At 41.6% G+C, this 13,585-nt stretch overlaps 1 protein-coding gene across 3 annotated transcripts in view; it reads right to left on the bottom strand.

The window, feature by feature from the left end:
* Nucleotides 1-13,585, bottom strand: part of EVI5 (ecotropic viral integration site 5) — a 406,332-nt gene that overhangs the window by 271,814 nt on the left and 120,933 nt on the right. For all 3 annotated transcript variants that reach the window (XM_053693996.1, XM_053693998.1, XM_053693997.1), the window contains one exon: nucleotides 10,824-11,048. In XM_053693996.1, the coding sequence (XP_053549971.1) occupies nucleotides 10,824-11,048 (225 nt within the window). The remainder of the gene's footprint in view (nucleotides 1-10,823; nucleotides 11,049-13,585) is intronic.

Here is a 13,585-nt window from a genome sequence, read left to right as displayed (position 1 = left end):
TTGTAAAAAAAGCAAAGACCATGTAAATATTGGGTATTTCTAAACTGGGGACAAAATTTAGAAACTATTTAGCATGGGTTTTCTTTGGTGGTTGTAGTATATTTTTTATGGTAAATTATAAGATATGAAGAAAATAATGGTATCTTTAGAAAGTCAATTTAATGGCGAGAAAAACGGTATATAATGTGTAGGTACAGTAAATGAGTAAGAGGAAAATTACAGTTAAACACATCAGAAATGTAAAAATAGCCTTGGTCTCAAATGATCAACAAATGGAAAAGTGCTGTGGTCACTAAGGGCTTATATCAGAAAATAACATGAACCCCAAATTGTTTCTTTTATAATTCAGCATGCAATTTTAAACAACTTTCCAATTTACTTCTATTATCTAATTTGTTTCACTCTTGATATCCTTTGTTGAAAAGCATATCTACATAGGCTCAGTAGCTGCTGATTGGTGGCAGCACATAGATGGCTGCCTTGTGTTATTGGCTCACCCATGTGCATTGCTATTTCTTCAACAAAGGATATCTAAAGAATGATACAAATTAAATAATAGAAGTAAATTGGAATGTTATCTAAAATTGTAAGTTCTTTGGGAATCATAAGAGACAATTTTTGGGGTTTCATGTCCCTTTAAATTCAAAAATGATTTTTTTCTCCAAAATAATTTTTTTTTTTTTGCATACAAGGGGAAATCAGTCAATTTATTGTTTTGGTTGGGTAGGGGAGCATTTTAACACAACTTTTAAATCCCTCTATTCCCAGGTAAAACAATATTTTTTTGGAACCTTTAAATGAACATTGTATGCAAAACAAAATTCTACCACTCATGTTAAAGAGACAATAAACCCAATTATTTTCTATCATGATTCCAGTAGAGCATTTGATTTGAAACAACTTTACAATATCCTTTTACAATATCCTTCTATTAGCTAATTTGTTTTGTTCTCTTAGTGTCCTTTGTTGAAAAAGGATACCTAGGTACGTTCATGAGCTGCTGAGTGGTAGCTGCACATACAGTATATGCCTCATGTTATTTGGCTCATCCTATATGTTCAGCTAGCTCCCAGTAGTAAATTGCTGCTTCTTTAACAAAAGGATACAAAGAGAATGATGCAAATTAAATAGAAGTAAAGTGGAAAGTTGTTTAAAATTGTATTCTCTATCTAAATCATGAAAGAAAATATTTGGGTTTCATGTCCCTTTAGAGAACATTACATTTGTTATTTATGAAAAAAAAAAAACAGAATTTATGTTTACCTGATAAATTACTTTCTCCAACGGTGTGTCCGGTCCACGGCGTCATCCTTACTTGTGGGATATTCTCTTCCCCAACAGGAAATGGCAAAGAGCCCAGCAAAGCTGGTCACATGATCCCTCCTAGGCTCCGCCTACCCCAGTCATTCGACCGACGTGAAGGAGGAATATTTGCATAGGAGAAACCATATGATACCGTGGTGACTGTAGTTAAAGAAAATAAATTATCAGACCTGATTAAAAAACCAGGGCGGGCCGTGGACCGGACACACCGTTGGAGAAAGTAATTTATCAGGTAAACATAAATTCTGTTTTCTCCAACATAGGTGTGTCCGGTCCACGGCGTCATCCTTACTTGTGGGAACCAATACCAAAGCTTTAGGACACGGATGAAGGGAGGGAGCAAATCAGGTCACCTAAATGGAAGGCACCACGGCTTGCAAAACCTTTCTCCCAAAAATAGCCTCAGAAGAAGCAAAAGTATCAAACTTGTAAAATTTGGTAAAAGTGTGCAGTGAAGACCAAGTCGCTGCCCTACATATCTGATCAACAGAAGCCTCGTTCTTGAAGGCCCATGTGGAAGCCACAGCCCTAGTGGAATGAGCTGTGATTCTTTCAGGAGGCTGCCGTCCGGCAGTCTCGTAAGCCAATCTGATGATGCTTTTAATCCAAAAAGAGAGAGAGGTAGAAGTTGCTTTTTGACCTCTCCTTTTACCAGAATAAACAACAAACAAGGAAGATGTTTGTCTAAAATCCTTTGTAGCATCTAAATAGAATTTTAGAGCGCGAACAACATCCAAATTGTGCAACAACCGTTCCTTCTTTGAAACTGGTTTCGGACACAAAGAAGGCACGACTATCTCCTGGTTAATGTTTTTGTTAGAAACAACTTTTGGAAGAAAACCAGGTTTAGTACGTAAAACCACCTTATCTGCATGGAACATCAGATAAGGAGGAGAACACTGCAAAGCAGATAATTCTGAAACTCTTCTAGCAGAAGAAATTGCAACCAAAAACAAAACTTTCCAAGATAATAACTTAATATCAACGGAATGTAAGGGTTCAAACGGAACCCCCTGAAGAACTGAAAGAACTAAGTTGAGACTCCAAGGAGGAGTCAAAGGTTTGTAAACAGGCTTGATTCTAACCAGAGCCTGAACAAAGGCTTGAACATCTGGCACAGCTGCCAGTTTTTTGTGAAGTAACACAGACAAGGCAGAAATCTGTCCCTTCAAGGAACTTGCAGATAATCCTTTCTCCAATCCTTCTTGAAGAAAGGATAGAATCTTAGGAATCTTTACCTTGTCCCAAGGGAATCCTTTAGATTCACACCAACAGATATATTTTTTCCATATTTTGTGGTAAATTTTTCTAGTTACAGGCTTTCTGGCCTGAACAAGAGTATCAATAACAGAATCTGAGAACCCTCGTTTAGATAAGATCAAGCGTTCAATCTCCAAGCAGTCAGCTGGAGTGAGACCAGATTCGGATGTTCGAACGGACCTTGAACAAGAAGGTCTCGTCTCAAAGGTAGCTTCCATTGTGGAGCCGATGACATATTCACCAGATCTGCATACCAAGTCCTGCGTGGCCACGCAGGAGCTATCAAGATCACCGACGCCCTCTCCTGATTGATCCTGGCTACCAGCCTGGGGATGAGAGGAAACGGCGGGAATACATAAGCTAGTTTGAAGGTCCAAGGTGCTACTAGTGCATCTACTAGAGTCGCCTTGGGATCCCTGGATCTGGACCCGTAGCAAGGAACCTTGAAGTTCTGCCGAGAGGCCATCAGATCCATGTCTGGAATGCCCCACAGTTGAGTAATTTGGGCAAAGATTTCCGGATGGAGTTCCCACTCCCCCGGATGTAATGTCTGACGACTCAGAAAATCCGCTTCCCAATTTTCCACTCCTGGGATGTGGATTGCAGACAGGTGGCAGGAGTGAGTCTCCGCCCATTGAATGATTTTGGTCACTTCTTCCATCGCCAGGGAACTCCTTGTTCCCCCCTGATGGTTGATGTACGCAACAGTCGTCATGTTGTCTGATTGAAACCGTATGAACTTGGCCTTTGCTAGCTGAGGCCAAGCCTTGAGAGCATTGAATATCACTCTCAGTTCCAGAATATTTATCGGTAGAAGAGATTCTTCCCGAGACCAAAGACCCTGAGCTTTCAGGGATCCCCAGACCGCGCCCCAGCCCATCAGACTGGCGTCGGTCGTGACAATGACCCACTCTGGTCTGCGGAAGGTCATCCCTTGTGACAGGTTGTCCAGGGACAGCCACCAACGGAGTGAGTCTCTGGTCCTCTGATTTACTTGTATCTTCGGAGACAAGTCTGTATAGTCCCCATTCCACTGACTGAGCATGCACAGTTGTAATGGTCTTAGATGAATGCGTGCAAAAGGAACTATGTCCATTGCCGCTACCATCAAACCTATTACTTCCATGCACTGCGCTATGGAAGGAAGAGGAACGGAATGAAGTGTTTGACAAGAGTTTAGAAGTTTTGTTTTTCTGGCCTCTGTCAGAAAAATCCTCATTTCTAAGGAGTCTATTATTGTTCCCAAGAAGGGAACCCTTGTCGACGGAGATAGAGAACTCTTTTCCACGTTCACTTTCCATCCGTGAGATCTGAGAAAGGCCAGGACTATGTCCGTGTGAGCCTTTGCTTGAGGAAGGGACGACGCTTGAATCAGAATGTCGTCCAAGTAAGGTACTACTGCAATGCCCCTTGGTCTTAGCACCGCTAGAAGGGACCCCAGTACCTTTGTGAAAATCCTTGGAGCAGTGGCTATTCCGAAAGGAAGCGCCACGAACTGGTAATGCTTGTCCAGGAATGCGAACCTTAGGAACCGATGATGTTCCTTGTGGATAGGAATATGTAGATACGCATCCTTTAAATCCACCGTGGTCATGAATTGACCTTCCTGGATGGAAGGAAGAATTGTTCGAATGGTTTCCATTTTGAACGATGGAACCTTGAGAAACTTGTTTAAGATCTTGAGATCTAAGATTGGTCTGAACGTTCCCTCTTTTTTGGGAACTATGAACAGATTGGAGTAGAACCCCATCCCTTGTTCTCCTAATGGAACAGGATGAATCACTCCCATTTTTAACAGGTCTTCTACACAATGTAAGAATGCCTGTCTCTTTATGTGGTCTGAAGACAATTGAGACCTGTGGAACCTCCCCCTTGGGGGAAGCCCCTTGAATTCCAGAAGATAACCTTGGGAGACTATTTCTAGTGCCCAAGGATCCAGAACATCTCTTTCCCAAGCCTGAGCGAAGAGAGAGAGTCTGCCCCCCACCAGATCCGGTCCCGGATCGGGGGCCAACATTTCATGCTGTCTTGGTAGCAGTGGCAGGTTTCTTGGCCTGCTTTCCCTTGTTCCAGCCTTGCATTGGTCTCCAGGCTGGCTTGGCTTGAGAAGTATTACCCTCTTGCTTAGAGGACGTAGCACTTGGGGCTGGTCCGTTTCTACGAAAGGGACGAAAATTAGGTTTATTTTTGGCCTTGAAAGACCTATCCTGAGGAAGGGCGTGGCCCTTACCCCCAGTGATATCAGAGATAATCTCTTTCAAGTCAGGGCCAAACAGCGTTTTCCCCTTGAAAGGAATGTTAAGGAGTTTGTTCTTGGAAGACGCATCCGCTGACCAAGATTTCAACCAAAGCGCTCTACGCGCCACAATAGCAAACCCAGAATTCTTCGCCGCTAACCTAGCCAATTGCAAAGTGGCGTCTAGGGTGAAAGAATTAGCCAATTTGAGAGCACGGATTCTGTCCATAATCTCCTCATAAGGAGGAGAATCACTATCGATCGCCTTTACTAGCTCATCGAACCAGAAACACGCGGCTGTAGTGACAGGGACAATGCATGAAATTGGTTGTAGAAGGTAACCTTGCTGAACAAACATCTTTTTAAGCAAACCTTCTAATTTTTTATCCATAGGATCTTTGAAAGCACAACTATCTTCTATGGGTATAGTGGTGCGTTTGTTTAAAGTAGAAACCGCTACCTCGACCTTGGGGACAGTCTGCCATAAGTCCTTTCTAGGGTCGACCATAGGAAACAATTTTTTAAATATGGGGGGAGGGACGAAAGGTATACCGGGCCTTTCCCATTCTTTATTTACAATGTCCGCCACCCGCTTGGGTATAGGAAAAGCTTCTGGGAGCCCCGGGACCTCTAGGAACTTGTCCATTTTACATAGTTTCTCTGGGATGATCAAATTCTCACAATCATCCAGAGTGGATAATACCTCCTTAAGCAGAGCGCGGAGATGTTCCAACTTAAATTTAAATGTAATCACATCGGGTTCAGCTTGTTGAGAAATTTTCCCTGAATCTGAAATTTCTCCCTCAGACAAAACCTCCCTGGCCCCCTCAGACTGGTGTAGGGGCATTTCAGAACCATTATCATCAGCGTCCTCATGCTCTACAGTATCTAAAACAGAGCAGTCGCGCTTACGCTGATAAGTGGGCATTTTGGCTAAAATGTTTGTGATAGAATTATCCATTACAGCCGTTAATTGTTGCATAGTAAGGAGTATTGGCGCGCTAGATGTACTAGGGGCCTCCTGAGTGGGCAAGACTCGTGTAGACGAAGGAGGGAATGATGCAGTACCATGCTTACTCCCCTCACTTGAGGAATCATCTTGGGCATCATTTTCAGTGTCACATAAATCACATTTATTTAAATGAGAAGGAACCTTGGCTTCCCCACATTCAGAACACAGTCTATCTGGTAGTTCAGACATGTTAAACAGGCATAAACTTGATAACAAAGTACAAAAAACGTTTTAAAATAAAACCGTTACTGTCACTTTAAATTTTAAACTGAACACACTTTATTACTGCAATTGCGAAAAAGTATGAAGGAATTGTTCAAAATTCACCAAAATTTCACCACAGTGTCTTAAAGCCTTAAAAGTATTGCACACCAAATTTGGAAGCTTTAACCCTTAAAATAACGGAACCGGAGCCGTTTTTAACTTTAACCCCTTTACAGTCCCTGGTATCTGCTTTGCTGAGACCCAACCAAGCCCAAAGGGGAATACGATACCAAATGACGCCTTCAGAAAGTCTTTTCTATGTATCAGAGCTCCTCACACATGCGACTGCATGTCATGCTGCTCAAAAACAAGTGCGCAATACCGGCGCGAAAATGAGGCTCTGCCTATGATTAGGGAAAGCCCCTAGAGAATAAGGTGTCTAAAACAGTGCCTGCCGATATTATTTAACAAAAATACCCAGATTAAATGATTCCTCAAGGCTAAATATAGGTAATATATGAATCGATTTAGCCCAGAAAATGTCCACAGTCTTAATAAGCCCTTGTGAAGCCCTTATTTACTGTCTGAATAAAAATGGCTTACCGGATCCCATAGGGAAAATGACAGCTTCCAGCATTACATCGTCTTGTTAGAATGTGTCATACCTCAAGCAGCAAAAGACTGCTCACTGTTCCCCCAACTGAAGTTAATTCCTCTCAACAGTCCTGTGTGGAACAGCCATGGATTTTAGTAACGGTTGCTAAAATCATTTTCCTCATACAAACAGAAATCTTCATCTCTTTTCTGTTTCAGAGTAAATAGTACATACCAGCACTACTTTAAAATAACAAACTCTTGATTGAATAATAAAAACTACAGTTAAACACTAAAAAACTCTAAGCCATCTCCGTGGAGATGTTGCCTGTACAACGGCAAAGAGAATGACTGGGGTAGGCGGAGCCTAGGAGGGATCATGTGACCAGCTTTGCTGGGCTCTTTGCCATTTCCTGTTGGGGAAGAGAATATCCCACAAGTAAGGATGACGCCGTGGACCGGACACACCTATGTTGGAGAAAGGATGTTTAAACAGGATCACATTTTTCCTCAACTGCTTAATGACTGATGAGTACAAATCCCAGAGCTGTATAAGCTGGCAGGGACACGACTCCAGATACCATTAAAAACAAAATTTATGCTTACCTTTCCTGGCATGGAGAGTCCACAATTCCATTCATTACTGTTGGGAAATTCACCACCTGGCCACCAGGAGGCGGCAAAGACACCCAAGCCAAAGCTTAAGTATCCTCTTACTACCCCATACTTCCCCAGTCATTCAGCCGAGGGAATAAAGGAAATGTAGGAGAACACTAAGGGTATATAGGTGCCTAAAGGTTAGAAAAATTAAATGCTGCCTTAAAATTAAATCAGGGCAGGTCATGGACTCTCCATGCCTGGAAAGAATATAATTTATCAGGTAAGCATAAATTTTGTTTTCTTTCCAATGGCATGGAGAGTCCACAATTCCATTCATTACTGTTGGGAAACCAATATCTAAGCTAGAGAGCAAACAGAATGGACAGGGAGGGAGAACTAAAGGCAGGCAGACCTAAACTGAAGGCACCACTGCTTGAAGAACGTTTCTCCCAAAAGAAGCCTCAGCTGAGGCAAAAACATAAAACGTATAAAAAGTAGAGATATAGGGTGCGTGTCCAAGCATGCTCTGTTCCTAAGCGTTCCTGAAGCTCAACTTGGAACCTTCAGTCTCTAGCCGTTTGCCTTACACCTTGAGCCACTGGAGGGCTCTCTTTACAGATTTGTTCCATGGATTATTCATTCTTAAAAGCCCAGGAAGTGGAGACAGCACGGGTAGAGAGAGACGAAATCCTCTCAGAAGGCTGCCGCTGCCCAGCTTCCTCATATCCAAACGAAAAACTCTTCATGCACATTGATGAAACCCACACCACCAAATCAGACAGGGTTGCTAAGATTTCACATCCCGCAAGGGCAAATAGAGTAAACTAGAATGTCTTTCGGAAGTTTTCAACAAAGCGCATGTAAAAGAACGTGAAACCGCGACAAGAGAAGGCCCCTGTATTTGGGTCTAAAGATGTGGCCGTAGGCTAGCGTTAGGGAAGGAAAAAATGTTACTACAGATCCTACTCCAGTATACATACAATCAACACATAAAAACTGATTCTTTGCTCAGGAGTCACTGGAGAACTGTCTCCCAGACGATCCTGCTGTGGGAAAAAGTTAACCCTTTCCGCAGAAGAATCGTCTCGGATGACAGAAGCCCAACAGTAAGAGCTACAACAGAGCTGTATTAGGGTTGAAAGTTCCACTACCATAATCCTCCCTATAAAGGAGCTACCAGCCCGTGAGTGGTATCACCCCAAAGGTAAACATCAGACTGTGAGGGACTTGAAATAAAAATTAGCAGCGAGGCTTTTTCTACTCATACAGGAGTAAAATTGCCACATGGAACCTAGTTCCCTTTACATAAAGGCAAATGTATGGCGGCTAGAACGCCCGCAAAAATTGTGCTGCTGAAAAAACCTGACCCCCACTCAATATTATGGTAGGACTGACCTTGCCTATAACTAAATAGAACCAGGACGTGGAAGCAGCGAGGTTCCTGTCTGTGGCTGAAAGCTTGGAAGCCGCTCAGGTCGCCAAGATATCCCAAACAAGAAGATATATCTCAAATAAAGTATACAGACCCTTCTGAGGGATAGCAGACCCCACCGGTCCCTGAATAAATTTCAGTCCTTGCTTCCAGATAAATAAAATAAAAGGAGTAACCCTCCAGGGTCTCTGCTGTGGAGCAGTCACAGCACTTCCAGGTCTGACAGCTTCATCCAGACTTCTGACAGGGACCTGAGATGAAAAGGAAAGCAGTGTAACGAACAATGATAGCCTGATAGGGGTTAGCACAGAGTGCTGGGAAGAGGACTGAGAAGTTCCCTGTGACTTCCAGCAGCTCACAACTACCAATACTCTTACTCAGAGGTTTACATGGACACATCATTAACCCCAGTCCTATCTTGCAGGGAAGCTACCCATTAAAGGACTATCCAATCTTCTTCAGAGCACCATCTTCACCACCTCCTAGTTACAGAGGTAAAGAATGACTGGGGAGTATGGGTAGCGAGAAGATACTTAAAGTGAAGGTCAATTTTAACTCTCAGCCCAGCAACCATTTAAACATTAACATATAAATATAAAAGTCGCTAAATTTTTAAAAAAATAAAGTATATGAAATTATAATAAAAGATATATATATTATACCGTGTTTTCTCATCGTTACTCCTTCCCCGCTCCACTTCCTTATTTTCATGTAATGACGTGACGATCGTCACTTCCATGCTCCTGCACAACACCGGCTTCAATATGCGCATGCGTATTATATCCGCATTCGCGCATGCGTATAAATGTTCTTTCCCTAGCAGTGTTCATTCAGTATAATTGTTATATTGTATTCACAGTATTGTCAAGTACAAGCGATTCTTTAGAACGTAATAGACTAAATTGCTTTAGCGGTCCAAACAGAAGAAGTTGTTTATCAGAAAGAAAGACAAACTAATACGCATGCGCAAATCATGAACGCGCAGGACGACGATGACGATACCAGCAGTCACACGCATGCACACTATTGAATGATGACAAGGGTAAAAAGGGGCAGGACGCCACGGGGGAAGTAAAGGGATTGGATATTAGATTGAGAAAATATGTCAATCAAAAGAGGGAAAATGTCGGGCGGACAATTGCGGCAATACGGAGGGTAAATTTAAATAAAAAATTTGAACGAAATGCATATTTGTATAGATTTTGATGAATGAACATAATATTTTCAAATGTTAAATTTAATACTGTGCCGGAGTTGACCTTCACTTTAAGCTCTGGCTGGGGTGTCTTTGCCTCCTCCTGGTGACCAGGTGGTTAATTTCCCAACAGTAATGAATGGAATCGTGGATTCTCCATGCCATTGAAAAAAAAAAAAAATCAGCGCAGGAAGATGAATTAAAAAAATAAATAAATAAACAAAAATTAGTAAAATGACTCAACTTCAAAGCCAGTTGGTAAACAAAGGGGCATTTTAATTTGGGTAAACTACATACTAATTCTGGTTTGTCCACACTAGGGGCCACATCCAGCAAATTAAAGTTTTTTTCCTGTGTCCGGAAAACATTAGTAATAATAATAATAATCACCACAGGTATTTGTACTAAAATGTAGTAAATTAGATCAGTATATAATTTAATGTAATTAATTTATTCTTATTTCCCAACTTGTTTCTAGTTTTTTTTTAAATTTTATTTTGTGGTGCTCTCTTTAGCATAAGTGCAAAGATAATGTAAAGTGGCCCCTTGTCAACCGTACTATTAGGGCCCAATTTATCAAGCCCATCTCTCCCCTTTGACTGAGGACTTATTGTGCAGCGGATTTATCAATCTCCCCGAGTCTTGTGACCGAGAAGATTAACATCTCCTACCCGCACTGTGCGGGGGCAGGGGCCCGTGTTGCAGACAAACGCTTCTGTGTAATGGTAAAAGCAGGCAGCGAATTGCTGCCCACCAGAGAAGCCAGGTGGACAAGGGCAAATATTTACACCCCTGTCTGCCAGTGGATGATAAATTGACCCCTTAGTCATCATTCTTCTATATAAAAAATAATATTAAGGGGCCCTGTGGCTTAGGACGCTCAGAGGGTTACCAAACTTGTACAGGATTTTTGTGATATACCGTACTATTTTAATTTTTGGATAAACTAAAGACAAGTTTTACTAACCTTCATGACATTGAATAAAACTTCTTGCCCCAAACTGTCTTTCTCTTTAAAAAAGTCGTGCTCTGGATACGTCCGTGCAATATCTCTTCTGATTAGTTTTTCACACGGGGAGGTCATTTTTAAGAGATCTGAATACTGATCTTTGATTGCCATATTTTGTGCATTACACAGTAACTGCCACACTATCGCTCTGAAGTGATGAGGGATCCCTTTTCTGACAAGTTCCTACAAAGAAAAGACATTTTGCAACAGTCTGTAATAATCTGACACCACAAAGAGGCATAAAGAGAGAAAAAGACAGAGATAAAAGGGTGTGAGATGGTAATAGGACAGAGAGAGACAGAGAGAGAGAGAGAGAGAGAGAGAGAGAGAGAGAGAGAGAGAGAGAGAGAGAGAGAGAGAGAGAGAGAGAGAGAGAGAGAGAGAGAGAAACAGACAGACAAAAGAGAGGAAACAGACTAACATCAGACAAATAGAACAGATTTCTTTATTACAAAAATTATTTAAGTTAAAGGGATAGGAAACCCATTTTTTTTGCATAATTCAGATAGATCCTACAATTTAAAACCACTTTCCAATTAATTTATATTATCTACTTTGCTTCATTCTCTTGGTATCCTTTGTTGATAGACAGGTACATAGGTAGGCTCAGGAGCTGCAATGTACTAATGGGAGATAGCTTCCGACTGGTGTGGCTACACATATGCCTCACCATTCGCTCACTCAATGTAATTCAGCTAGCTTCCTGTAGTGCATGATGTTCCTTCAACAAAAAATACAAAAGAAATGAAGCAAATTTGCTAACTGGAAAGTTGTTTAAAATTGTGTGTTCAATCTGAGCCATGAAATAAATTTTCAGATCATTCGCCTGAAAACTATCAAGCGTGTAACAAATCTGGGAAAAAAAAAAAAAATCCCACACGCACTTGTCTTCTTCCCCATTAAAGGGGCAGTATACACCAATTTTTATTTAGCTGCACGTGATACTACTATAGTGAATAATATGCACAGATACTGATATAAAAATACAGTGAAAAAACGTACTCAGAAGCGGAGATAAGCCTGGGACACCCACTGAAAGGGGCTGAGAGCAGAACCCACCCCCCCCCACCTTCCCGGTTTATGAAAAGACCCATTATACAAACAGAAGCAGTCTGTATAAATCAGTATACATCTAAAAGGTTGGGGGCTTGGTTAGGTGTCTGAAAATCAGCACAATGTTATTTAAAAATAAGCAAAAGTATACATTTATAAAAACACACCCAGAGGGGCTATATAAATGGATCATTTACAAAACATTTATGCAAAGAAAAAACAGAATTTATGTTTACCTGATAAATTACTTTCTCCAACGGTGTGTCCGGTCCACGGCGTCATCCTTACTTGTGGGATATTCTCTTTCCCAACAGGAAATGGCAAAGAGCCCAGCAAAGCTGGTCACATGATCCCTCCTAGGCTCCGCCTTCCCCAGTCATTCGACCGACGTAAAGGAGGAAAATTTGCATAGGAGAAACCATATGATACCGTGGTGACTGTAGTTAAAGAAAATAAATTATCAGACCTGATTAAAAAACCAGGGCGGGCCGTGGACCGGACACACCGTTGGAGAAAGTAATTTATCAGGTAAACATAAATTCTGTTTTCTCCAACATAGGTGTGTCCGGTCCACGGCGTCATCCTTACTTGTGGGAACCAATACCAAAGCTTTAGGACACGGATGAAGGGAGGGAGCAAATCAGGTCACCTAGATGGAAGGCACCACGGCTTGCAAAAAACCTTTCTCCCAAAAATAGCCTCAGAAGAAGCAAAAGTATCAAACTTGTAAAATTTAGTAAAAGTGTGCAGTGAAGACCAAGTCGCTGCCTTACATATCTGATCAACAGAAGCCTCGTTCTTGAAGGCCCATGTGGAAGCCACAGCCCTAGTGGAATGAGCTGTGATTCTGTCAGGAGGCTGCCGTCCGGCAGTCTCGTAAGCCAATCTGATGATGCTTTTAATCCAAAAAGAGAGAGAGGTAGAAGTTGCTTTTTGACCTCTCCTTTTACCAGAATAAACAACAAACAAGGAAGATGTTTGTCTAAAATCCTTTGTAGCATCTAAATAGAATTTTAGAGCACGAACAACATCCAAATTGTGCAACAGACGTTCCTTCTTTGAAACTGGATTCGGACACAAAGAAGGTACGACTATCTCCTGGTTAATGTTTTTGTTAGAAACAACTTTCGGAAGAAAACCAGGTTTAGTACGTAAAACCACCTTATCTGCATGGAACACCAGATAAGGAGGAGAACACTGCAGAGCAGATAATTCTGAAACTCTTCTAGCAGAAGAAATTGCAACCAAAAACAAAACTTTCCAAGATAATAACTTAATATCAACGGAATGTAAGGGTTCAAACGGAACCCCCTGAAGAACTGAAAGAACTAAATTGAGACTCCAAGGAGGAGTCAAAGGTTTGTAAACAGGCTTGATTCTAACCAGAGCCTGAACAAAGGCTTGAACATCTGGCACAGCTGCCAGCTTTTTGTGAAGTAACACAGACAAGGCAGAAATCTGTCCCTTCAAGGAACTTGCAGATAATCCTTTCTCCAAACCTTCTTGAAGAAAGGATAGAATCTTAGGAATTTTTACCTTGTCCCAAGGGAATCCTTTAGATTCACACCAACAGATATATTTTTTCCATATTTTGTGGTAAATTTTTCTAGTTACAGGCTTTCTGGCCTGAACAAGAGTATCAATCACAGAATCTGAGAATCCTTGCT

The sequence above is a fragment of the Bombina bombina genome, chromosome 10 (genome assembly GCF_027579735.1).
Source record: "Bombina bombina isolate aBomBom1 chromosome 10, aBomBom1.pri, whole genome shotgun sequence".
NCBI classification, from domain to species: Eukaryota; Metazoa; Chordata; class Amphibia; order Anura; family Bombinatoridae; genus Bombina; species Bombina bombina.
Note: the sequence above shows the minus strand (reverse complement) of the source record. Positions and strands in the feature narration are given on the sequence as shown.